At 48.7% G+C, this 26,954-nt stretch overlaps 1 protein-coding gene across 1 annotated transcript in view; it reads left to right on the forward strand.

The window, feature by feature from the left end:
* The first annotated feature begins 4,334 nt into the window (after positions 1-4,334).
* Positions 4,335-26,954, forward strand: part of LOC144275270 (butyrophilin subfamily 1 member A1-like) — a 39,932-nt gene continuing 17,312 nt past the window's right edge. The window contains exons 1-7 of the mRNA XM_077834467.1: positions 4,335-4,456; positions 6,256-6,372; positions 8,322-8,669; positions 14,748-15,029; positions 24,015-24,122; positions 25,395-25,427; positions 25,827-25,859. Of these exons, the coding sequence (XP_077690593.1) occupies positions 6,267-6,372; positions 8,322-8,669; positions 14,748-15,029; positions 24,015-24,122; positions 25,395-25,427; positions 25,827-25,859 (910 nt within the window). The 5' untranslated portion in view covers positions 4,335-4,456; positions 6,256-6,266. The remainder of the gene's footprint in view (positions 4,457-6,255; positions 6,373-8,321; positions 8,670-14,747; positions 15,030-24,014; positions 24,123-25,394; positions 25,428-25,826; positions 25,860-26,954) is intronic.

The following is a 26,954-nucleotide window of genomic DNA, read 5'->3' on the forward strand; positions in this document are numbered from 1 at the left end:
GGAGCAGAGGGGGAGCCCTTCACACAGAGCCACTTTCCTGCCCGGCCCCGGCCCTTTCCCCGGGTCTCTCCCCTCCGCTGCAGGATCCGGCTCAGGGGCTGGTGTCGGCAGAGCCCGGGGCTGCCCCAGGGGCTGGTTCCAGCCCCCGGCGGGTGTCCCTCCCCCCCGCCCCGCGGGAGTGCCATGGCCAAGTCTGAGGGTCGGTGAAAGCTGCGGGGGGCTCAGGGCTGGGGCTGGAGGCGGAGGCTGCGGGAAGCGGCGGGTCCGTCACTGTTACGCTGTCACCAGCAGCCCGGAGGACGAGTCGTCCCTGGACGTGGGGCCAAGGGGCTGGATTCTCCTAAATCACAGGAGTTCCCCTCCCGCCAGCCCCGCCCCTTCCCAAACAGGGAACAGGAGCAGAGCCCAGATGTGGGGCCGTGTCCTTGCTGCTCAGTGTAAGGGGACTCTTGTCCCCTCACTAACGCTCAGTGGTGGCTGCTTTGGTTGCTAGCTCCCAGCACTAAAAGAAAGGGGAAGGGTCCCTGGGAAATCAGGACCCTGAAACTGACAGTCCTCAGGAACAATGGGGAAGGCCACTACTCCAGGTCAGCCTGATTGACAGGGTGGGCAGGCTAATCAGGGAGTCAGGAGGCCAGTGGGGTCCCAACCTCCCTCCTTCCTGTGAGCTGGATTTGCCTGGGTCAGACAGAGTGGGGCCCAGCTAAGCAGAAAGCCGGGGCCCAAGCTGAGCTGGGGAGCAGAGCTGGGCCAGATCCAGCGGGGCCAGAAAAGCAGCCCAGGAAGCAGGTCAGAGCTGGGAGCAGAGTCACCGAGACACAGCCCAGGGAGAGCAGATCCTGTGCTGGGAGCAGGGCTGCGGACCCAAAGCCAGAGGGGCCAGAGAAGCAGCTCAGGGGGCTGGAGGCAGAGCAGCAGCATCAGTGCTGAGGCAGAGCGGAGCTAGAACAGTGGAGCTGGGTCTGGAGCTGGAGCAGTCTGGAGCCGGGTGCAGTGAGCAACTGGGGCCAGCCAAGGGGGGAAGCTGGGCAAAGGGCCCAGCGCAGAAAGACACCCCCAGCCAAGGGTCCTTGCAGGCCAGACTGGAAGGGGAATCTTAACCTGTCGGGGGGCTGACTCTGGGTAGAAGGGTCCCACCACCCAAAGCCCAGAGGTGTGTGGCCACCACCAGAGCAAGTGTCCAACCCGCAGCATCCCTGCAGCACAGCCAAGGCCTGAGAAGGTGGCCTGGGACCTACAGGAAACAGACTGTGAACTGTCCTGACGTTCCAGACACACTGTTTGTGACGTTCCCTGCCACAGAGTGGGGTGATGTGTTTTCCTTTAACCTTTCCCACTTTTCCTTATTCTTTTTTAAATTAATTGCTAATTAAATAACCTGTATTTGCTTTAAATTGTATGTAATGATCACTGGGTCAAGGAAGTGCCCAGTGCAGAGAGAGTACCCCGAAGTGAAAACACCCTAGCCCCTGCCCTAGGTGACCACAGCAGGGTTGGGGGTCGAGCCCCCCAGGAATCCTGGCCCCAGCCTTATCGGAGTTACGAGGACTCTGCCAGACAGGAGAGCGGAAGGGGAGTCCTCAAGGGCAGGGAGGCCTCTGGGTAAAGGAAGTGGGAGGGAGGACTCAGATCCTTTCGCTAGCCCACTTCACCGGGGTAGTGCAGAAGCCAGGAAAGTTCCCCACAATAGCAGGACCATTCCCCCGCTTAAGCAGCACAGATGCTCCCAGCCACCAACACTGCCTGCAACCCCACCCCCACCCCATCTCCCCAGCCACTTCCCCAGCAGCCTTAGTCACAGCAGCACTCCCTGAGACCAACGTGACGTGTGAAATGGGAGGGTTTCCAGGATCGGGCCCTCGTCAGCTCCCATATATTATTGCTCCATATTTCATACAGGGGAAGCTGGGAGCCAGGAAGGGGGTCGGGGGTGAGACTTCAGCACTGGAGCCCAGGTGGGGAAAGGGCTGCGATCCAGGAAAAAAAACCTTTTGTAGTGATAATCAAGGTGGACCATTTCTAGCAGTTGACAAGAACGTGTGAGGAACAGTGTTTGTGAGTGTGGGGGGGGGAATAAACCTGGGGAAATAGTTTTACTTTGTGTAATGACCCATGCACTCCCAGTCTTTATTGAAGCCTAATGTAATGGTGTCCAGTTTGCAAATTAATTCCAATTCAGCAGTCTCTCGTTGGAGTCTGCTTTTGAAATTTTTTTGTTGAAGAATTGCGACTTTTAGGTCTGAGATCGAGTGACCAGAGAGATTGAAGTGTTCTCCGACTGCTTTTTGAATGTTACAATTCTTGACGTCTGATTTGTGTCCATTTATTCTTTTGCGTAGAGACTGTCCAGTTTGGCCAATGTACATGGCAGAGGGGCATTGCTGGCACATGATAACTAACACGGCTACTGCTCTGAAATTATTAGAGAGCTCTCCTAAGGGGTGTGGGAGACCCCAGTGCAAGTCCTTTCTCTCCCTCACACAGGGGGGCAGTGAACCTGGGTCTCTTCATATTGAGGTGAGTGCTCTAACTATTGGGATGGCACATCCTCCTCTGGCCAGACTTTGTCTGAGACTGGATCTGATGGTTGGCCTCTGAGCAGACCTGCTGGATCAGACCCTGCAGGCGAGCTAAGCGGAGGAGCACCGAGCTTCCCCAGGTTCACGGTTCGTGCTAGGGACTGGGCAGGAGACAGTGTGTGGGAGCCTTGTGGGAGGCAACAGTGCACATGACTAGAGGCAGAAACAGGCACCGAGGGGACTGCTACTGCAAACACTGAGGCTCCATCCTCCAAGTGAGTTTCGGTTTTTTTGCTACTGGTAGCAAATTCCGATGGGAAGCAGTTCCTGACACACCGGCCAGCGTCAGCTGCCCGGACTGGGGGTTGCAGGGGGTGCCGGTGGCTGGGAGCATCTGTGCTGAGCAGCAAGGACACGGCCCCAGATCTGGGCTCTGCTTCCCCGCCTGCCCCTGTTTCCTGTTTGTGATTTAGGAGAATCCAGCCCCTTGGCCCCGCGCCCAGGGACTCCCCCTCCTCCTCCCCGGGCTGCTGGTGACAGCGTAACAGTGACGGACCCGCCGCCTCCCGCAGCCTCCAGCCCTGAGCCCCCCGCAGCTTTCACCGACCCTCAGACTTGGCCATGGCGCTCCCGCGGGGGGGGGGGGGGGGACACACGCCGGGGGCTGGAACCAGCCCCTGGGGCAGCCCCGGGCTCTGCCGACACCAGCCCCTGAGCCGGAGCCTGCAGCGGAGGGGAGAGACCCGGGGAAAGGGCCGGGGCCGGGCAGGAAAGTGACTTTGCACCAAGGGCCCCTCCTCGCCCCAGCTCTGCTCCCGGGGGCGCTGCGAGTCCCGGAGCTGCTGCTGCCCTCCCTGACCCCCCCGCCCCGGCTCTGCCCCCCTGAGCGCCTGCAGGAGCCGAGCCAGCTACAGCCGGGAAGTTCCTGAGTCACCCCCCCTCTGCCCCTCCCCATTGATCCGCTCCTGGTTCCCACCCCGGTCCCACTTAGTCACTCCGGATTTCAGCTCCCCTCCCCCCGCAGCATCCTCCCCCCGCCTTCCTCATTCTGCCTCCACTCAGGACGGGGGGGGGGGTGCTTTTTCGACAGGGCTGGGGCGGACGGGGCTGGGCGGGGGAATTACTGAGAACCCAGCGATCCCTGGGGGGCAGGAACAGCAAGGGGGGGGCATTGACACCCCTACACTGGCTCCCAACCCGGGGAGCTCCGAGCCCTGGGGTGGGGCTGGTTTTTTCAGAGGAATTTGCTCCGCCCCAACCAGCCCGGGACACAGACCGGGACTTCAACTTTCCCTACTTTGGTACTTTCAAGTTTGAGGCCAGGGGCAGGGGCAGGGGTGGGCACGAAGGGGGCTTGGCCCTGTCGATGGCGGGTCGGGTCTCAAACCCTCTGGCTTCAGGACCCCGTGTGCAGCCTCGGTAAGTGACATGGGGACCAGGGCCGGATTTAGGGGCACGTAACCTGGGCAACTCCCTGGGGTGCCAGGCTGGGGGGCGCCGGGCTCGGGGGCTGTTTTTGTTGTTAGTGATAAAAGGAAAAATTGAAGGTTTGAAGTAAAATGTTTCAGGTTTTCCTTATGTGGCTCATTTGTTACTAACCTCCTAGAACGTTCTAGAGCTTTGTAGAATTTTGTGGAACCTTCCCGACTTTCTGATTCAAAGCTTCTCTCCGGGATTCAGCCGGGAGGGAAGCTCCGGGCCCTGGATCCCCAGCTGCACGGCTCTGTCTGAGATTTCCGGACACACAGCACTGAGGTCCCTTCAGATGGGCCGTTAGCACCGATGGGCCTCACTGAAGGGATTCTCAGGGAGAAACCGGCACCTCCTGATTCTGAATGTCAACCTGGCTGTGGGAATGTCCCTGCAAATTCAGAGATTTCTCTGCATCTGAACACAGACTGGGACGCTGGCACAGAGCTGGGCTTCCTTTGTGACAGGTGTGTGTGTGTGTTTCTCTCCCCCTCCTCCCCTTTGTTATTGTCACTGAACTGAAGTTCCAGAGGGAGGGGGTGAAAGACAAGAAGAGAAAACCCTTGGTCCAGATTCAGTGAATCCCTCCCAGGCCCACCCCAGTCTGCAGGGCCATTGCCCCGAGGGAGGGCAGATGCTGTTACCGCTGCTGCCCATATTACAGGTGTCTGCCAGGGCAGGGGGTGCTTCACCTCCCCCAAGAGCTCTGTCAGTGGGAGCCACACGGGGAGGCCGCGAGTCTGTGCCCTGGAGCCCTGGTCAGGCCCCTTCCTGGCCAGTGCTGGCTGCTCTGTGGGTAACACGGTGGCCGTCCCAGTCTAGGGGAAGTTACAGGCACAGCCTGGTTCCTGGGAGGACTTGACACCACTGCACACCCTGGCAGGGGCTGCCCAGCTGCTTGAAGCGTGAGCCATGAGTGACACTAACATTTATCTAAAGCTCTCTCTGTCTCTAAGGGAACGTCTACACTGCAGCTGGGACTGAGCTTCCCAATGTGGGTAGATAGACACGTCCTAGCTGTGCTCAAGTTCATACGCTAAAACTAGCAGTGTAGCCGGGGCAGCACGAGCTAGCCACCCGGGTACGTACCCCAGGAGTCCAGGCAGGTTTGTTCTCAGGCAGGAAGCCCGAACTGCCGCCTGGGGTGGGCTACCCCGTTACTCCGCTATTTTTAGCATCCTAGCTCAAGGAGAGCTAGCATGTCTGTCTACGAGCACGGGGAAGCTCACTCCCAGCTGCAGTGTAGACGTACCCTGAGAGTGATTTAAATGGTGCAGACCCCAGGGGTCACAGAGATGTGGTGACCCTGATCAGAATTCCTTTGACATTTGCACCAATGCTGGAGGCAATGAAGGTGGGTCACTGACACATAAAATCACTGGGGTCAGCGACTGATCTGCTCATAGGGAGATCCCCAGAGACCTCTCACCTAGGACAGGTGTGGCTGGGAGATGGGGCCACTTTCCCCCACAGCGATCAGTGGCCATTCATACCCTACTCAAAGGCTTTGCCTGAACTGGCTTGTTTTCCCTAATATGGCCCATTCTATGGTAGCATCTAAATGCCCCAGCCAAGATGGGAGCTGGACGCACCAATAGTGAGAGACCCGCCCTGCCCAGGTGTAAAGGACCAGGGCTTAGGCAGTCTTGCCTAGAGGTCACAGCTGGGCTGAGGTCTCCCCACCTGGGATGGGAGTCATTGAGCCAGAGTTAGAGGAATCACAAGGCCAGGGTCTGTAAACAAGAGACCGGGTCAGAGTCAGATACCAGAGGTAGTACCAGGTTAGAATCAAGAGGCAGGATTCAGGGTCAGAGATTAGGAGACAAGGCAAAGCCCAGCACAGTAACAGACAAAGATTTGGGTAGTTGCCGAGACATCTTCCTGGGGCAAGCCCTGGAGTTAAGTAGCGGCACCTGGCCAATCAGAGGCCTGCAGGGTACTGTCACTCTGGGGCTCGTGGGCGGTACTTCCTGCGGAGCCTATTTTCCACACTGCTCCCCAGGTCCTTACACAGTCTAAATAGAGCAGAGAGCTCCGCAGGTCTCAGCCATGGTATGGACTGGCTTCTGGCAGGTCTGGGTTTTAATCACAACAACATCTAACCCTGCTCAGAGCCAGGGCAGACGAGGACTGTGGGGGAAATCCCTTCCCTTCTGATGTACGTTAGGCAACAGTGAGGCTTGTTACCTCCTCCCCACTGCCCCGTGGCACTGTCACTGCATCACACTCACTCACCGTCTGGTTTGTTATTTCTCCTGTTCCCCAGACCAAGCTACGATGATGGGGAAGGTTCCCTCGTTCTCCCCCGGCTCCACAGTGAGCTCCTATCTGTCCGGCTACGTTGCTCTCTGCCTCGCTCTACAGGTTCACCGGCTGGCATCAGGTAGGAGCTCCGGCCTCCTCGCTGGGTTTGCTGCTGTTGCTATTGCTGGTCATCACCATCCGTCTCACATCACTGCCTTGTCTTGTAAACAGCGTCTGTTCAACACGCCTGGTGTCTCTTTGCTCTTTACACAACAACCAGCAACCTGGAGAAACCACAGGGCACAGCTGGGTCCCCTGACCATGGTTAAAATCTATGCACCAGCTTGTCAGGCCTTGACCCTACATCCACCCTACTGCTCTGGCTGGTTTCTGGCAGCTTCTAGAATACAGATCACAGGAGCACCACGACAGGGCCCACAAACTATTTAAAGGGACACTACCCATTCCTGTACACTGCACTGGCAGTCTGTATAAGTCACAGATCAGACTCTTCGGCCACAAACAAATCATGAATCCCCGACTCTTCAGCTATGAAGTAACAACCCTCAGATCATTCATGCTGCTCTAGGCACATCTGATCAGGGCTCAGAGCTAAATCTCCTGTCACAAGGAGGGATGTGAAATTTGCCAGCTTCTTCATTCTGTTCCCTCAGGGATAATAGTGACCCACTCCAGCCCTGGGGCTGCCTCCACAGCAACTTGGGCATTTTGGTTCTCTCTTGCTGTGGTTTCCATCCTGCTAATTTAACCTGCTCTCTCTGTCTCTCCTGATGCTGAGTCTCTTCACCAAGACCCCCCTGCAATTCCATAATGGCTGCTTCTCTGCTTCCTGCACTTTTCTATTTGCCTCCTTCTCCCTCTCCATTATCTGGCCTCTGACTTTGCCTGCGTAGTGATGATCTATTTTCATATCTTTTTGTCTTGTATGCTCTTCACCATCCCTGCAGCAGTTGGGGAAGGCCCCATGACGGAGTGGCACAAAAAGTCCTTTGTGTATCAGAGAATCAAGCCCCCAATATCCATTGTGCCCGGGGTGCCCGTGAGAAGTTTTGAGCCCTATTCAGAGATAATAGGGACAATGTATAACACTGACATGTGTACTCTGTGTGACAGGTATTGCAACCACAAGTGGTATTTTGGGGTTTATTTAATTAATTTTATGAAGGTTCTTTTTGTATCCCCTGTATAAATGGCACCTGTACATGTTATATGTACCTCTGTGGGCTCAGGATTGTAATCTATTCCATTGGGGAGGGTTACCCCATCTCCTCCAGGAGCTACAACCCATGGGGGTAATTACTGCTGGGACAGGTAACAGCTGCAGAGAAGTGCCACCCCTAAGGAGAATTGCACAAACTAGTTCAGACCAGGTCCCAGAAGCCAAAGAGAACAAAGATATTTGGTGAAAACCCCTTGATTTAAACAGACCAGAGGCCTGGGATCTTGGGCTACAAACTGACAGGATCTGTTACTCAAGAGGAAAAACCCTTAGAGAAGGTTTGAAGGACTTTGGAACCTATCAGAGAGTCCCATGTGCTGGATGAGAATCCTTCGGTATAAATGTAACATGTTCAGACCTCTTATTGGTTTATGGTAAGTTTTCTCTGTCAGGCTTTTGTCCTTCAAAGTTCTCTGCTTTGGAAGAGCTGTTTGGTTGCTGGTAACTGCTGGCACACGCTGTTCATAGCCCTGGGAGTGAAAGCAAAGCGCAGATGCTGGTCTTTGGTCAGGCCTGCTGGGAAAACCACAGTGAATCGCAGGGAGCTGCAAGCCTTGAAACCCCAGTGTGGAGAGAGCGGGACTTGGGTCCCTGCCCAGGGAGAGGTGATGGCTGGAGGCCTGAGACGTAAGGGGACATTCCTTGAGCAGACCATAGAGGGAGTCAGAGGTGCAGTTACCCAAAGCTTGTGACTCTCTGCACTCAGAGACATGTCTAGGGCACTGCATGGGTATGGGGTGTTTGCTTCTAATGCAGGGTGTTCTCTTATTGTGAGTTTTACTGCTGAATTAAAGCCACCCCCAGCCCCTTACCGATTTAATTTCCATTTTTCATTGTACATTTCACAGCACAGTTCACAGTGACTGGACCTGACCACCCAGTCATTGCCTCCCTAGGTGGGGAGGCCGTCCTGCCCTGCCACCTCTCCCCTAGGATGAGCGCTGAGAACATGGAGGTGAGGTGGTTCCAATCCAAATACTCTGCAGTTGTGCACCTGTATAAGGATGGACAGGATCAGTATGAAGAGCAGATGGCAGAATATCAACAAAGAACTGAGTTCTTGAAAGACGACATCACCAGTGGGAGTGTTTCCCTGAGAATACGCAACATCCAACCCTCTGATGAGGGACCGTACAAGTGTCGTTTTCAGTCCAGTGTCACTTATGAAGAAGCTGTATTAGAATTACAGATGGCAGGTCAGTAACTTGTTCTAATGCTTTGATGCCTTCAGCAGGGTAATGAGTGGAGTCAGAGAGTTCATTGTCAGATGACACTTGATTTTTCTCATTATGGTGGGGCAATAGCTCTGCTCTGGTTACAGCTGGTTCTAGTTCACTGTTTAACAGCTGTTTTTCCCGTAGGCCTCTAAAATCCACACGCTTACTCAGACTGTCTTGAAATTGTGGTGACGCACTGCAGTCTGGGGTGGGGTTAGCGGGCTAAATCTGAGGTCATTATAGCAAGTGGTTAATGAGATGCACAAGCATCAATAAAAAGTCTGGCAAGATTAAGTTGTGATGATTACATTTTTGAGCACACCTGGGAACAAACGATGGCTGATCCTCCCCAAACTGATGTCACCAGCTGGGATTGATTTTGGCTCATGTCTGGCACCCACAGGGTAAGAGTAGTTGATGCACTGGGTCCTGTAGCCCAGGGCCTGGTATAAGAGTGGGAGAGTTGAGGAATTAGCCCCCCACCCCAGGACAGGTAAAGGCAGGAGGCCTGACCCCTGAAGGTGCTGCCAGAGAGACCAGCCAGGGGACAGGTGTAGCTAGTTCTGTGACCATGACAGGAGGTTTAGGTCGGGTGCAGCAAACACCAGACTGCTGACAATCCCCATGGCAAGAAGACACCTCTGTGCCCTTCTACTGACACAGCCTACAGACCTCAGCACTGAAATGAGACATACGTGATTCCCCTCCTCCTATCGCAGTGACAGCTGTGACAGCCTGCTCGAATGAATCCCTCCACCAGTCACTACAGCTACTCTGAACACAGCGAAGGCCGTGGAAGTGCAGGCAGATAGATGCTGGAATCTAAATCCAAGAAACACAACACAAGCAATAGTACCTTCTCATAGCCCTCCCTCATGGGGATTGCAGCAAAGGAGGTTTAGGTTGGACATTAGGAAAAACTTCCTAACTGTCAGCGTGGTTAAGCACTGGAATGAATTGCCTAGGGAGGTCGTGGAGCCTCCATCATTGGAGATTTTTAAGAGCAGATTAGACAAACTCCTGCCAGGGATGGTCTAGATAATACTTAGTCCTGCCATGAGTGCAGGGGACTGGATTAGATGACCTCTCAAGGTCCCTTCTGGTCCGATGATTCTATATCTGTGTATTATGGTACCATCCTGCCTGAACCATTCCTAGCATCTATTGCCAGCCCCACGAGGCAGAATTAAGGTTGCATGGCAGGGGTGCTGTGCGCCATTATTTTTTATCTCTTGGGTTTCAGACATTTAAGTTTAGCTGTTCTCTGCATTTTGGGAAGGCACAAGGCACTGCTGGGCATCCTTACTTCTTCTTCAAGTGCTGTTCCTGTGGGTGCTCCACTCCAGGTGACGGTGCATCCCGGCACCATTGATCGGAGATCTTCGGTAGCAGTGCCTGGTTGGGACACACGCGCTCAGCTGCTGTCTCGCGGCGTTGTTAGGGTCTGCCTGAGCGCACGCGTCCCGCACCCCCCTCAGTTCCTTCTCAACCGTCCTCAGCTGAAGACGGTATTTGGGGCAGTGCTCAACCTCTTCCCTGGTCTCTGAAGGAAATAAGTAGAAAGAAATAGAATTAGTTAGACAAAAATATCCCAGTTCTCTCCCTTCCTTTAGAATAGTTCGTTAGTTTCAAAAAAAGACAGACAAACTTTTTTTTCCTCACGTTTGTCTCCTGTTGAGACTCTCTCCCCGGCCATCATACTTCAATGATGCCGGGGTCCCCAGGCTTTAAGAAATATGATTCCTGTAAGGAATCTATGCTGTGGTCTGATGGACACTCATGGTGTATGAAGTGCCTCGGCGAGACACACGTTCCTGCCAAGTGAATTCATTGTGTCATAACAGGGACTTGCAGCTAAAAATGCTCCTGATGGAGAAATCTCTGCAGCCGCCTATGGAGACGGGCAGAAGTAAACCCTCTCCCTCACACTCCCCTGCTAGGTTGGAACCGATTGGGAGCATGGCTTCACCCTCTCAAGCGAAGAGGCAGGAAACCCCAATGTCTCCGCACAGAGACTTTCAAAAGGGTAAAGGGTCTCCTGCGAGATCTTTACCGTCGGTGCTGACAGCGCCAAAAGGAGGCGATTCCGACTGCCCCAGCACCTCAGCTGCAGCTCACAGGGGCGCAAAAGCAGGGACCCGCCTTCCCACAGTGGGAAGCTCTCCTTGGCACCAGTCCCATTGGCACTGAAGATGGACCCGGTACCGACAAGAACTTTGGCACCAAGCCTGCCCATTACCCCCGCAGCAGACACGGACCCCGGTCAGGGTGCCTATAAATGGCCCATGGCGCATGCGAATGCAAAACAAAAGTCAGTGTGGGCTTCCGCTCACACTTTGCGCTCCGCAGGACCACAGCCCGTGGAGCAGCAGCAATTCTTGCACCAAGATGACGTCTGCATGGCCCCTGAGGGAGCGCACCTAGGGGAACACACAACACAGGGCCACTGGTCCCTATCAGAGACGCATCTACACATACATTTTCTCGAGCTCAGAGCAGTCAGATACGCCTGCCTTCACTTTTCCCCATCGTAAGGGGAACATCGTAAGGAACAAGTCCATTCGGATCCTCACGGACAATATAGCATGTATGTTCTACATCAACAGGCTGCGGGGAGCACGATCACACTCCCTATGCACAGAAGCCAACCACCCACAGGGACAGCACTCGAAGAAGAAGAGAAGGTTACTCACCTTGCAGTAACTGAGGTTCTTTGAGATGTGTGTCCCTGTGGATGCTCCACTACCCACCCTCCTTCCCTCTACTTTGGAGTACTAATCAGACAACTCTACGGTAGAGAAGGGGGTGCGGGATGTGCACGCTCAGGCAGACCCTAATGACGCCGCAAGACAGCAGCTGAGCACGTGTGTCCCGACCAGGCACTGCTACTGAAGATCTCCGATCAACGGCGCCGGGTGGAGTGGAGCACCCACAGGGACACACATTTCGAAGAACCTCGGTTACTGCAAGGTGAGTAACCTTCTCTTCTGCATTAGCAAGTATATTGTGGGTATTAATATGTAACTATAGAGCCCTCATGGCCGAGATGGAGTCTGCTCTGCAGAGCGGCTCTGGCCAAGAACAGGCTCACACTGGAGCACACCAGGGTAACTCCCTTCCAACCTAGAGGCACCTGTTCCAAACTGCTGCGGTGTAAACGCACACACACCAGAATAGTACAATGAATATAGGAAAGGTAAATACATATTTACAGAGCAATGAAGGTAGAAAAACAACAGGGGAGAATACAGGGGGAGCAGTAAAACGGTTAGATGCAACACGAGGCCCCGCAGGCCCAGTGGTACCACAATATTACAGGGTAGATGACAAGCACTGTGTCTACACTCAGAGTTCACAAGTCCTGGGCAGAGTTCCAGTCCGGTGGTGAGTCTTCAGTGCTCCTGGTTGTGTTTAGCGCTAGTGAACTTTCCCCAACAAACCTCTCCGGTGCCCTCTTCTGCCATTCTCTGCAAACCCCACAGAGCAACAACCTCCCTACTTAACTGACTACAGCCTCCCTCCTCTTTCCTAATGCAAAGTCATAAGCCCCAGACAGCTCTGGGTGACAGGGATACTGGGTCCACCAGTTGGTCCTTCTCAGGTGATTCCTCCCTGGCATGGTGCTTTTCCTGGCTCCCTCCTGGGATGTCCCCGGTCAGCTGCTCTGTCCCTCATGGGCTTTGGGCTGGTTCTCAGCTGCTGTCATTTGTGAGGGTCACTCCCTGTAGCCCTCTTGTTGGGAGATAGAGACATACATTCTACTTAAAACCCTTCCAGCCACTCACTCCCATCCACAGCACAATAACTGTCCGCTGTGGGTAACCTGAGCTGCCAAGACTGGGTATTACACAGAGTTCACTTTATAACCACAACACGGTCATTCCCTTCTGCACCGTACATGTAACCTACCAAACTTTGGTTACACAAGTACCCACTATAATTCCATGTTACTGCAGGAAGAGTGAGCGGGTTCAGTCTGGTTTGACAGCGGAACTCTCATCCGTGATAACAACACATGAGATAAATATGCACATTTGGACAGTCGTGGACGCCCATAACCTGAATTGCTCCCGTTTGGAATAAAGACACCACAGTGTAGTAAAGCTGCTCAAACTAAAACAATCATTAGGTTCATAAGGGGACAATCTGAGGGTTAACTGAGACTCCTTATAAATCTAAACACAATCTTATCATTACATCAGCACAGCAAATACTTTGCAAACAACAACAACAAAATTAATATCAAACGTACAGATTTCTTCAGTACCAAATGGTTCACAGGCCCCAAACCCTGTGCATTTAAAACATACACTACTGATTTGGCGTTAATGTCCCCACACTGCTCTGAGCTGAACCAGTTCTTGGAAATTGGCTGGTACCCTTCTTCTTGTGGTTATCTTCTTGCTGCAGTTAGTAAAATCAGGCCTATGATTATCGGCCTTCAGGCCAAAGATCTTCACCTCCCCTGTGGTGTGGCTGTCGCCCTCTGGGTATGGCTGAACTAAAAGAAGAGTTTGCCACCTTTGTTCCTTATATTGGGAGTGGAATTGGCCCCCACCTTTGCAGATGCCCTACTGAGCATGCTGCAAAGGTTCATGAATTTTTTCCTTTGTTTACCTGCAAGTCCCCATCTAGCTGGATTCAGAGTAACAGCCGTGTTAGTTTGTATTCGCAAAAAGAAAAGGAGTACTTGTGGCACCTTAGAGACTAACCAATTTATTTGAGCATGAGCTTTCGTGAGCTACAGCTCACTTCATCGGATGCATACCGTGGAAACTGCAGCAGACTTTATATATACACAGAGAATATGAAACAATACCTCCTCCCACCCCACTGTCCTGCTGGTAATAGCTTATCTAAAGTGGCCTAACCTGATGATCACTTTAGATAAGCTATTACCAGCAGGACAGTGGGGTGGGAGGAAGTATTGTTTCATATTCTCTGTGTATATATAAAGTCTGCTGCAGTTTCCACGGTATGCATCCGATGAAGTGAGCTGTAGCTCACGAAAGCTTATGCTCAAATAAATTGGTTAGTCTCTAAGGTGCCACAAGTACTCCTTTTCATCTAGCTGGAGTCAGTGGACTGTTTAGAAGGAACAGCAACAGAAGCACAGGGGTGTGTGTGGGGGTTGTTACATATAATTTTCACCTTAGGCCTTTTAACGTCAGTTCTTGTCTGTGACTCTTGGGCATTTCCCATGAGTCTGTCAGACCAAAGCCTTGTGAGTCCCACTCCTGCTGGGAGAGATTTCTGTAGTCTGTGCTCTCCTGGTCAAGAATTGTTTCCCTCTCTACGATGGTCTGTGTGAAATTTCCAGATACCCTAAGGTATCTGCGCACAAACGGATCCCATAATAAGGAAATCCATTTGAATTCACACCTCTGGTTAAGGTACAAGACTCTTGTTTCAGATTAAGATAATTTTATTTCAGTTTAGCTCATCGGTAATAAAAAACCCCAAGTGTGATCTGCTGTGGGAGGTGTTACCTTAACCCTGCAACTCCTTGTTATCTAGTGTTCGTGTTTCTGTTTTGCTGAGTGTATTTCCTGGCTTTCACAGGTACCAATTTTTGCTACCCACTTCTGCATTCTGGAAAGGTACAAGGCACTGCCAAGCAACCTGAACTCCCCTATAACAAAGTTTTTTATTAGTGAATTAATTTGAGGCTTGTCTACACATAGATGTGCACTGGTTTTGATGAACTCGTCCAAACCTGTGTGTGAACACTTACATGGGTTTGGAAATGGCTTACATTGATTTAGCTTGAGTCAATTCCTGCCTGCTTTAAGAGTGTCCACATAGGGATTTGCATTTGATTAACTAAATCAGTTTAACTAAACTGGAGCAAGTTTGTCCATAGAAAAGCCCTGACATTAACATTAACTCTACTGTATATCAAATAGGAATCTGGCCAGATTAACTGACCAGCTGCACTTGTGGACTCACATTTGATTATTAGTTTAATAGGAAATGGCTTTTGATAACAGTGTAAAAACTTTTGGCTCATTACTGGGCACTGTAGGATTATCACAAGTTCATTTATTTCTTCTGTAGATTTGGGCTCTGCTCCTGCCATCTCTGTGGAGGGACATCAGGACAGAGGGATCCGGGTTGTGTGTCGATCATCCGGATGGTACCCAGAGCCCAAGGCTCAGTGGAGAGATCTCCAGGGGCAGCTCTTACCATCGGCCTCTGAAAACATATCCCAAGAGGCCGATGGCCTGTTTCAAACAGAGATTGCCATTGTTCTAAGAGAAGAGTCCAACCAGAAAGTGTCCTGCTGTGTCAGGAACCCCCGTCTCGACCAGGAGAGAGAGTCAGCGATTTACGTAACAGGTCAGTGCCCCCCTCCCCCCCAGCCGCACATGGATAGACTGAGATGCTGCAGACGTGGGCGGAGAGTATTTATCATTGTGTCTCCGGTTCATTGGCCTGGACCTTCAAGGTACTGAACCCGTCTTGAAAAGTCCTGAGCAACCTCCGTTCTCTTTGGATGTATCTACCCTGCAGTTAGACACCTGCTCATGGCCTGTGGCTAAGGGCCTCAGGATAAGGGGCTGTTAAATTCTGGTGTAGACATTCGGGCTTGGGCTGCAGTCCAGACTCCAGACCCGTGTGAGGTGGGAGGGTCCCAGAGCTCGGGCTTCAGCCTGAGCCCAAATATCTACACTGCAATTAAACAGCCCCTTAGCCCGAGCCCCATGAGCCTGAGTCAATGGCACGGGCCAATTGCGGGTGCTAATTATAGGGTAGATGTACCCTTTGACTCCAGTAGGAGCTGAGGTTGTTTAACACCTTGCAGGCTGGGATGTCATTGGCCAGATTTCATAACAGCTCAGTACCCAGCAATCATCATTTTTCTCACTGGGGGTGGGGGAGGAAATTCTCCTTTGTTCTTGTGGTATAGTGGGGACTGTGTTGGAATTGCAAGCTATCGCTTTAAGAGTGGGGGGGTTTCCAGGTCCTGTTTGTAGGCTAGAGGGCTCTGTAGGAAAGTGTGTGAGCAGAATCAGGGCCTGTCTACAGGAACAGTTAGTTTGTGGCAAGCGGGGGTGTAAATCTGTCTCACACTGGCCTGCTGGGCACTGTCTGTCTGTGTGGACCCTGCTACATGCACTAACAATTCTGTAGTGCGCTTTGATCTGCCCCGCTTTCAAACCGGAACAGAGCAACGTGCACCAGGAAACTTTAAGTGCATGGCAGCAGCGTCCACACGGCTAGTTAGTGGGCAGCAGGCTAGTGTGAGGTGGATTTACCTGTCCGCACACAGGTTTGCACTAGTTCACAAACTGTTCCTATGAATGAGCCAACATAAAGCAAGGTGGGGTGAGTTGTTCCCAGGGCGTTAGGGAGCAGCCCCCCCTCTGGTTTAGGTTCTTGTGTGTTAAGGTTCTGGATTCTAAGACAAAGTCACGTTACACTGCAACCTTCCAGCAGGAGTATTTATGTTTGTGTCTAACTTCTCTGTGTGCTGTGACCATTCCAGTTCTCAGTGAGGGTGGGGGAGGGAATTCTCCTTTGTTCTCAGTGAGAGTTGCTGCGTGCTGAGCATTTATGAAAATCTGGCTAATGAAGTCATTTTTCCTGAATAGCACAAGAGCCCTGATTATGATCCGAGCACTAGGTGACATCTGAAAATACCACATCAGTGTGAGAGCTGCACTACGGGCCCTGTCCTGCAGTTCAGACTGTGACAAAACTCCCATTGGCTTAAATAAGCATTTTGCCGGCGTCAGAACTTGAGGATCAGGTTGTAACTTGTATTTAACTGCACAAAAGGCAGTAAACACAGAGCTCTATGGCTAGCATAATTCTGATCTCCCCTGTGAATATACATTATAGTTTTTCAATTCAGTTACACAATGGGCCTGATCCTGCCTTCCTGCATAACCAAGTCAGTGGGAGCATTGGGAATTCCAGCAACAAAGGATCAGGCCCAAAATATTCAGAAACAAAATCGTACATAAGAGCAGCTTATAATTTAGAAAAAAGGTTTATATTTTGTGTATTATTATCTATCAACTAACTGTTAATACAGAATTAATATTTCATCACTGTAATAATAAGAATATTGTATTTGTAAAGTACTAGTAATATGAGATTTCAAAGTGCTGCACTGCTTAATAACCTCTTGGTATGCTCGGAATGACATGATTGTTATAGAATCATAGAATTGTAGGACTGGAAGGGACCTCGAGAGGTCATCTAGTCCAGTCCCCCGCACTCATGGCAGGATTAAGTATTATCTAGACAATCCCTGACAGGTGGTCGTCTAACCTGCTCTTAAAAATGTCCAATGATGGAGATTCCACAACCTCCCTAGGCAATTTGTTCCAGTGCTTATCCACCCTGACAGTTAGGACCTTTTTCCCAATGTCGAACCTAAACCGCCCTTGCTGCAATTTAAGCCCATTGCTTCTTGTCCTATCCTCACAGGTTAAGAAGAAGAATTTTTCTTCCTCCTCCTTGTAACAACCTTTTATGTCCTTGAAAACTGTTATCATGTCCTCTCTCAGTCTTCTCTTCTCCAGACTAAATAAACCCAGTTTTTTCAATCTTCCCTCATGGGTCATGTCTTCTAGAGTTTTAGTCATTTTTGTTGCTCTTCTCTGGACTTTCTCCAATTTGTCCACATCCTTCCTGAAATGTGGCACCCAGAACTGGACACAATACTCCAGTTGAGGCTGTATCAGCACAGAGTAGAACGGAAGAATTACTGCTCATGTCTTGCTTACAATACTCCTGCTAATACATCCCAGAAGAATGTTCACTTTTTTTGCAACAGTTTTACACTGTTGACTCATACAGTAACTCCTCACTTAAAGTCGTCTTGGTTAACGTTGTTTTGTTGTTACGTTGCTGATCAGTTAGGGAACATGCCCGTTTAAAGTTGCACGATGTCTCTTGTAACGTTGTTTGGCAGCTACCTGCTTTGTCCACTGCTTGAAGGAAGAGCAGCCCCTTGGAGCTAGTGGTGGGGGCTTGGAACCAGAGTGGACCAGCAGCCCCATTAAGTTCCCTGTGCAGCAGCCACCCAGCAGGCTATCAGTTCCCAGGCAGTTCAGCTGTCCCTCCCCCAACTGCCCTGTGCTGCTCCTGCCCTCAGCCTTGGAGCTGCTCCTGGGAGCCTCCCCGCTTGCTGTGCAAAGGTGGGGGGAAGAGGGGGTGCTAATGTCAGGGTGTCCCCCTCTCCCTGCTCCTGCCCCTCTGGTTCTGTACCTCATCTCCACAGAGTGAGGGGGCACATGACAGGGCTCAGGACAGAGGGAACTTGCAATAGCTGCTGCCAGCCTCAATTTGCTAAACTACTTAAAAAGGCAATGTACTTAGAGTGGGGTCATCGTACTTAAAGGGGCAAATGCGCATCTCTCTCTCACACATGGTGTGTGTCTCTGTCTCTGTCTGCCATGTTGTCTCTCCTCCCTCCATTCGTGCTGCCTTGTAGAGTATGAGGCTACATTAACAACAATGTGTTAACCCTTGAGGGCTCAGCCAAGTGCTAGTTCATCATTTAGCAGTAAGGTATTCCCTGGGAAATATCCCACCCTTTCCACCCTCTGACTTCACCTCAACCAAGCTTCACAATCATTGTGTACAGTATTAAATTGTTTGTTTAAAACTTATACTGCGTATATGTGTATATGTGTGTGTGTGTGTATATATGTATGTATGTATATATATATAGTCTTTTGTCTGGTGAAAAAAATGTCCCTGCAACCTAACACACACCCCCCTTACATTAATTCTTATGGGGAAATTGGATTTACTTAACATCGTTTCGCTTAAAGTAGCATTTTTCAGGAACATAACTAGAACATTAAGCGAGGAGTTATTGTATTTAGCTTGTGATCCACTCTGACCCCCAGATCCCTTTCTGCAGTACTCCTTCCTAGGCAGTCATTTGTCATTTTCTATGTGTGCAACTGACTGTTCCTTCCTAAATGGAGTACTTTGCATTTGTTCTTATTGAATTTCATCCTATTTACTTCAGACCATTTCTCCAGTTTGCCCAGATCATTTTGAATTTTAATTTTATCCTGCAAAGTACTTGCAACCCCTCCCAGCTTGGTATCATCCGCAAACTTTATAAGTGTACTCTCTATGACATCATCTAAATCATCAATGAAGATATTGAACAGAACCAGACCCAGAACTGATCCCTGTGGGACCCCACTTGATATGCCCTCCCAGCTTGACTGTGAACCACTAACTACTCTTGGGAATGTTTTTCCAACCAGTTATACACCCACCTTATAGTAGCTCCATCTAGATTGTATTTCCCTCTTTTGTTTATGAGAAGGTCATACCAGACAGTATCAAAAGCCTTACTAAAGTCAAGATGTACCACATCTACCACTTACCCCCCATCCACAAGGCTTGTTTCCCTGTCAAAGAAAGTTATTAGGACAATTTGTTCTTGACAAATCCATGCTTGACTGTTTCTTATCACCTTATTATCATCTAGGTGTTTGCAAATTGATTGCTTAATTATTTGCTCCATTATCTTTCTGGGTACTGAAGTTAAGCTGATTGATCTGTAATTCCCTGGGTTGTCCTTATTTCCCTATTTATAGACTGGCACTATATTTGCCCTTTTCCATTCCTCTAGAATCTCTCCCATCTTCCATGACTTTTCAAAGATAATCACTAATGTCTCAGATATCTCCTCAGTCAGCTCCTTGAGTATTCTAGGATGTATTTCATCAGGCCCTGGTGACTTGAAGACATCTAACTTGTCTAAGTAATTTTTAACTTTTTCTTTCCGTAGCCTCTGATTCTACCTCATTTTCACTGGAATTCACTGTGTTAGATGGCCAATCACTACTAACCTTTTTGGTGAAAACCGAAACAAAAAAGTCATTTAGCACTTCTGCCATTTCCACATTTTCTGCTATTGTTTTTTTCCCTCTCATTGAGTAACGGGCCTACCCTGTCCTTGGTCTTCCTCTTGCTTCTAATGTATTTGTAGAATGTTTTCTTGTTACCCTTTATGTCTCTAGCTAGCTTAATCTCATTTTGTGCCTTGTCCTTTCTAAATTTGTCCTTGCATACTTGTGTTATTTGTTTATATTCATCATTTGTAATTTGTAATTACAATTTTTTAATTCAGAGCATACACATGGAGAGTTAGAAACAAAACATAAATACTCTTCCTGAAAGGTTGCAATGAAACACTGCTTTATTTCTAAGACTCCAGAACTCTAACACACCACAGCCAAATACAGAGAGAGACAAAGCAGGCTGCTCCCTAAGGCAGAGAGGCAGAACTGAACCCACGGAGGTATAGGCTGGTTCTTTGCAGATGGACTGCAGAGGCTCCAGATTGTATATTCCCTGCAGAGCCCCTTAGTCTGCAAGCAACACCAGGAATCACCTCAGGATTTAAAGTGACTCTTGTAATTTGTACACAGCTTTCAATACACCACTAATTACTTAACAAGGACCCTCTAGTCAGCCATTGCTCCAGGGCCCAAGCAACAGAAATCTGGAGAAATTTGTACTCTGAATTTCCAGGCTTACATTTTGTTTTTATTAAAGTCCTTCATTAGCATATTTTGGGCCAGGTTCTCTCATGTGGCTGAGCCCCACTGAGCATAGGTGAGTCAGAAGTGTCAGGAAGCTGGTCACAGTGCTCTGATTCTGAGGGCCAGTCAGCACTGGCTGCAGCCTTGGGATCAGTTAGAGCAGCCTAGGGACTGCTTGAAGTTATGTCAGTGGGGTTTAGCCTTATCTATAGTTATGGGTTCCTTTAACCAACAACCAACCCCAAGGTGACAGTTTAACCTAATTTAATCTGCGAGAGTTCAGCCCCCAAGATCGACTACAGTAGAGAGGTTATCAATAGAAGGGGGACCCCATGGTATATAACAGAGACTACATAGTACTCTCTCTACACTAATTACTTTGATTAGCCAGCCAAACAATACACACGCTGCAGTCTGGCAAAGTAGAGAGAGACCAATATAGAATGCACAGTATTTGCACTACTCACACCAGGCCTTGTGGAAAAACCCAAAGTGTTACTCCTCATCTTCACCATCCTCCTCACCTTCGTCACCACCATCACCAGTGGCCATCACCCTGGCATCTCCCCCCATCAGGGCGCACAGGCTGGGGTACAGCTTTTGTAATGTGTTATGCTGATGCCCACTGGGGTTCAAACATATTTATGAAGGTTTTAACCCCTATTCCTTATTTCAACTTCCAGACCTCACTCCTTTTGGGGTGCTCCATTTCTCATAGGTGAACTCATTAGTTCCCCTTATACTCATTAACATTTCCATCACCGTATCAACATAGTAACAGGCAGAAGTCTTTCATCCTAGCTACCAACAGTCATCTTGTGGTGTCTACAGATCTCTCATAGACATTATAATCCCAGATCAGCACTTCTTTTCAAAACATCAGCATATCACAAACAGCCACAAACTCAGCAGGTACATTATTAATATACTTATGCTAACGTATGCTAAGTCCTGAGGCCTAATTTGGCTAAGTCAGATATTTTACAGGCCTGAGGCCAGTAGGCCTGTGATACAACATTGATTAATATTTATTAGGGTTGTCAAACGATTAAAAAAATTAATCGCGATTAATCGTGCAATTAATCGCGCTGTTAAACAATAATAGAATATCATTTATTTAAATACTTTTGGATGTTTTCTACATTTTCAAATATTTTTATTTCAGTTACAACACAGAATACAAAGTGTACAGTGCTCACTTGATATTTATTTTTTTATTACAAATATTTTCACTGTAAAAACAAAAGAAATAGTATTTTTCAATTCACCTAATACAAGTACTGTAGTGCAATCTCTTTATCATGAAAGTTGAACTTACAAATGTAGAATTATGTACAAAAAAAAACTGCATTCAAAAATAAAACAATGTAAAACTTTAGAGTCTACAAGTCCACTCAGTCCTACTTCTTGTCCACTCAGACACACAAGTTTGTTTACATTTGCAGGAAATAATGCTGCCCGCTTCTTGTTTACAATGTCACCTGAAAGTGAAAACAGGCATAGAAGAACATAAATTGTTGGGCAAAAGCCAACATGGTTTCTGTAAAGGGAGATCATGTCTTATTAATCTCTTAGAGTTCTTTGAAGGGGTCAACAAACATGTGGACAAGGGGGATCCAGTGGACATAGTGTACTTAGATTTCCAGGAAGCCTTTGACAAAGTCCCTCACCAAAGGCTCTTACATAAATTAAATTGTCATGGGATAAGAGGGAAGAGCCTTTCATGGATTGAGAACTGGTTAAAAGACAGGGAATAAAGGGAAGGAATAAATGGTAAATTTTCAGAATGGAGAGGGGTGACTGATGGTGTTCCCCAAGGGTCAGTCCTAGGACTAATCCTATTCAACTTATACATAAATGATCTGGAGAAAGGGGTAAACAGTGAGGTGGCAAAGTTTGCAGATGATACTAAACTGCTCAAGATAGTAAAGACCAAAGCAGACTGTGAAGAACTTCAAAAAGATCTCAAAAAACTAAGTGATTGGGCAACAAAATGGCAAATGAAAGTTAATGTGGATAAATGTAAAGTAATGCACGTTGGAAAAAATAACCCCAACTATACACACAATAATGATGGGGGCTAATTTAGCTACAACTAATCAGGAAAAAGATCTTGGAGTCACCGTGGATAGTTCTCTGAAGACATCCATGCAATGTGCAGGGGTAATCAAAAAAGCAAACAGGATGTTAGGAATCATTAAAAAAGGGATAGAGAATAAGATGGAGAATATCTTATTGCCCTTATATAAATCCATGGTACGCCCACATCTTGAATACTGAGTACAGATGTGGTCTCCTCATCTCAAAAAAGATATACTGGCATTAAAAAAGGTTCAGAGAAGGGCAACTAAAATGATTAGGGGTTTGGAACGGGTCCCATATGAGGAGAGATTAAAGAGGCTAGGACTTTTTAGCTTGGAAAACATGAGACTAAGGGGGGATATGATAGAGGTACATAAAATCATGAGTGGTGTGGAGAAAGTGAATAAGGAAAAGTTATTTACTTGTTCCCATAATATAAGAACTAGGGGCCACCAAATGAAATTAATGGGCAGCAGGTTTACAACAAATAAAAGAAAGTTCTTCTTCACACAGCGCACAGTCAACCTGTGGAACTCCTTGTCTGAGGAGGTTGTGAAAGCTAGGACTATAACAGGGTTTAAAAGAGAACTGGATAAATTCATAAAGGTTAAGTCCATTAATGGCTATTAGCCAGGATGGGTAAGGAATGGTGTCCCTAGCCTCTGTTTGTCAGAGGGTGGAGATGGATGGCAGGAGAGCGATCACTTGATCATTACTTGTTAGGTTCACTCCCTCTGGGACACCTGGCATTGGCCACTGTCAGTAGACAGGATACTGGGCTGGATGGACCTTTGGTCAGACCCAGTATGGCCGTTCTTATGTTCATTCACATGGCATTGTTGTAGCCAGCATCGCAAAATATTTACATGCCAGATGCGCTAAAGATTCATATGTCCCTTCTTGCTTCAACCACCATGTCCATGCTGATCACAGGTTCTGCTTGATAAGGATCCAAAGCAGCGCGGACCAATGCATGTTCATTTTCATCATCAGAGTCGGATGCCACCAGCAAAGGTTGATTTTCATTTTTGGTGGTTCAGGTTTGGTAGTTTTCATATCAAAATGTTGCTCTTTTAAACATCTCCACACCTAATCCCTCTCAGATTTTGGAAGGTACTTCAGATTCTTAAACCTTGGGTCAAGTGCTGTAGCTATCTTTAGAAATCTCACATTGGTATCTTCTTTGTGTTTTGTCAAATCTGCAGTGAAAGTGTTCTTAAAATGAACAACATGTGCTGTACACTTTGTACTCTGTGTTGTAATTGAAAATGTAGAAAAACATCCAAAAATATTTAATACATTTCAATTTGTATTCTATTGTTTAGCAGTGTGATTAAAATTGCGATTAATTTTTTTGAGTTAATCGCGCGAGTTAACTGCAATTAATTGACAGACCTAATATTTATATTTCACCTCTATATCCTAAATATATCTGATACATTTCAGCATTGGCTACATGAGGATAGCAGTAGCATAGCGGAGCTCCATCCTATTCCCTCCCTACCGCCGACATGCCTCCTCCCATTAATTAACCATGTTCAGTAACCAGGCTAAAGCTTGGAATTTCACTGGCTTAATAATAAAGCACAGAGGAGCCACATCTCACTGTGTATTTCCCTGTGAGACTCTTTTAACTAGTCACAGTGTCACCACTGTCACAGTGCCTTCATTCTGCATGTGTTTGCTCCCAAGTCAATGGCTCTTTCTCTTGCAGAGCTGTTTTTCCCACAAGTCAATCCTTGGATGGTGGCTCTGGGTGTGATCCTGGCTGTTCTCCTTCCCCTGGCCGGTTACTGCTTCTGGAGGCAACACAGAGCAAAAGGTGAAGTAACAAGAGGGGGGAATTTGGTGAGAGAGAGAGAGAGAAATTGATTGATTGACCGATTGAAAAACAAAACCAAAAGTAGAGATACTAGGGTTGCCAACTCTGACTGAAGCTATTCCGGGAGATTTGTTTTCCAACATGACATAATGTAATTTTCTTAAAATATCCTATTAAAATTTCCTGGATTGCTGTCAATAGTCACTGGGAAATTGATGCTGATTTTGGGAGACTCCAGGCCAATCCTGGAGGATTGGCAACCCTACGAGATGCAGGGATTCAATGTTTGGAGGAGGTGTCAGGCAGTGGGAGCCGGGATGAGGGTGAAGAGGGAGCTGAATAAATTATGACTTTGTCTGAACCAAGAAGTGTCAAGTGATTTCAACCCTTCAGATCTCACTCAAGGATCCCAATCGAATGTGATTCTGAACTGTTCCACGGGGATCAGCGTGGCTCAGATTGAAACACCATGTGGGGCTCAGTGAGCTGGGCTTGGAGTGCTGACATATGTAACTTGGCTGCTTGCAGGAAAAACAGAAACAAAGGAGGAGAGAGGGGGATTTCTTAGGGCCAATTCTGCCCCCCCATCGGTTCTTTCAGCCCCCCACCCCCCCCCCAGTTTAGCTGAGTAGGAGCTGCAGAAGGGCAAAGGAGTGGCTGTGAAAATGGACAGGTTAGCAATTACGTTATCTACACTAATATTTTTTCAGCCTGAGATCTTGCTGACCTGAGCATCCAGCTAAAGAAAGTCACCTCCACCCCATTCCTCCCGCCCTGACCCCGCATCTACCAAGACCCTAGGAAGAGCTGTTACCACTTATCATTAGGAGCAGGGGCAAGTACCACCTACAAGGTCAGGAATTGGCCTAGGATTGAACCAACCAAACTCCGTCCCTTATCCAGGTCAATGCTCCATTCCCGTCACTCACTTCCCTCCCCCATCCCCACAGTCAGGAGCTGGGGAGAGCTGGGGCTGTTCAGGGGATAGGCACAGAGGGGAGCAGCCAGATCAGACAGGAGTGTGACAGGGCCCAGGCAGCAGGGATGGCTCCTGGGGGAGACATTTAGAGCAGCCTCTAGAGGTGATAGTCAGTGGGGCCCAGGCAGCAGGGACGCTGAGTGCAGGGATGTTGAGACAGATCTGTCTGTGTGTCCTGTTTGTCAGTCTGTCTGCCTCACTTTCGTAATTACAGAAAAATTACATGAATAGGAGGAACCGCGCCATAAACATGGCAGGGTGAAATCTCTCCTGTTGCCCTTTTCTCTCCCTAGATACCCTTCGACCTGGTATGGAGAGCAAGAAAGGTCAATGTCTGGGCCCATTACATTGACCGACGGAAGAGTTATCCCCCTAAACATGACAGGGTGAAATCTCGCCATTATTAATTAACTGTTGCAACAATTTGCCAAGGGTTGTGGTGGATTCGCCAGCACTGGCAGTTTTTGCATCAAGATTGGATGTTTTTCTAAAAGATCCTCTGTAGGAGTTATTGTTGGGAAGCCCATGGGGTTGTGTTATGCAGGGGTCAGACTAAGTAATCACAATGGTCCCTTCTGGCCTTGGAATCTATGAATGGATGATCTTTCACCCTGTTCTCTCTCTAGAGACCCTGCTGTCTGGGCCAGTTACATTAACTAATAGTAGCATTATCCCCACAAACACTTCAGGGTGAAATCTCACGTCTCTCCCTTTTCTCCCTCTAGAGGCTCTGCGATCTGAGATGAAGACACAGAAAGGTCAGTGTCTGGGACCAATGGGATGGGTTGAAGATTTCACGTCATGTCAGTTGAATTAGCTCGTTCAAGGCAACTTAACTCAATTGAAAGCCACTTTTAATGCAGTGGAGTCAGAGTTTAACACTTTTAGCTCAGTTTTAGCAGATGGAGTTACAGCCTGTTTTAATGAGTGATGGGGAACATCTCCATATCGGCACCAGAGGCCCAAGCAGTGAGCTCAGGGGCTGCTCGTGCTGACACAGATGGGCTCTGAAGGGGAAGAGATCACTTGTCCTAATAAACCCCATGGGAATTACAGAAATGGCACCTTGAGCCCAGGGTCATGAATACACCAGCCCAGCTTGGTCAGCCTCATTGATGGAGACTGTGCAAAAACCCACCCGTGGCTGCGAGTCTCGGAGCCTGGGTCAACTGACTGGGGATCACGCTGCAGGGCTAAATATTAGCAACGTAGACATCCCTGCTCAGGCTGGAGCCCAGGCTCTGAGACCCTCCTCCCTTGCCGGGTTTCAGAGCCCAGGTCCAGCCTGAGTGGGAATGTCTATACGGGTATTTTTCAGCCCCATAGTGTGAGCCCCAGAAGCCTGAGATCGTTGACCCAGGCTCTGAGACCCACCTCTGAGGGGTTTTTTGCAGTGTAGAGAAACCCGGAGAGACTTTTCCAGTATTTAACAGGATCCTCAGGTGGGATTCCCCTTTGTTCTTGCCCTTCCATACCCTTGTAATGTGGGAGGGGGCAGGATTTCACCCTCAGTTCCACCCTGCAGTGACTCTGTACGATAACCATAGGAGGTCTGATCAATGTAGAGCAGTCTGTGAGGTTCTACCTTAAATAAAACTGATTTTTAAAGGCACACAATGTTTTTCAACTTTCCCCTCATGATGTTACTACAGGGCAGAGTTAAGGTTATTTAGGTGCCTTAGCTGCACTTCTAGACCACAGCATATTTGGATTTCTTTTAAATTTAACCTTAGTTCTGTTTCCTGGGTGTATAACACTTTAGGGATAATTACAAGATCCCTGTAATGTGTTTTACCCTTAAATTACAAGTATACGTCCTCTCAATCTTAACTCTATAATAAGAGGAATTGCAT

This window comes from Eretmochelys imbricata, chromosome 14, assembly GCF_965152235.1.
Source record: "Eretmochelys imbricata isolate rEreImb1 chromosome 14, rEreImb1.hap1, whole genome shotgun sequence".
NCBI lineage: Eukaryota > Metazoa > Chordata > Testudines > Cheloniidae > Eretmochelys > Eretmochelys imbricata.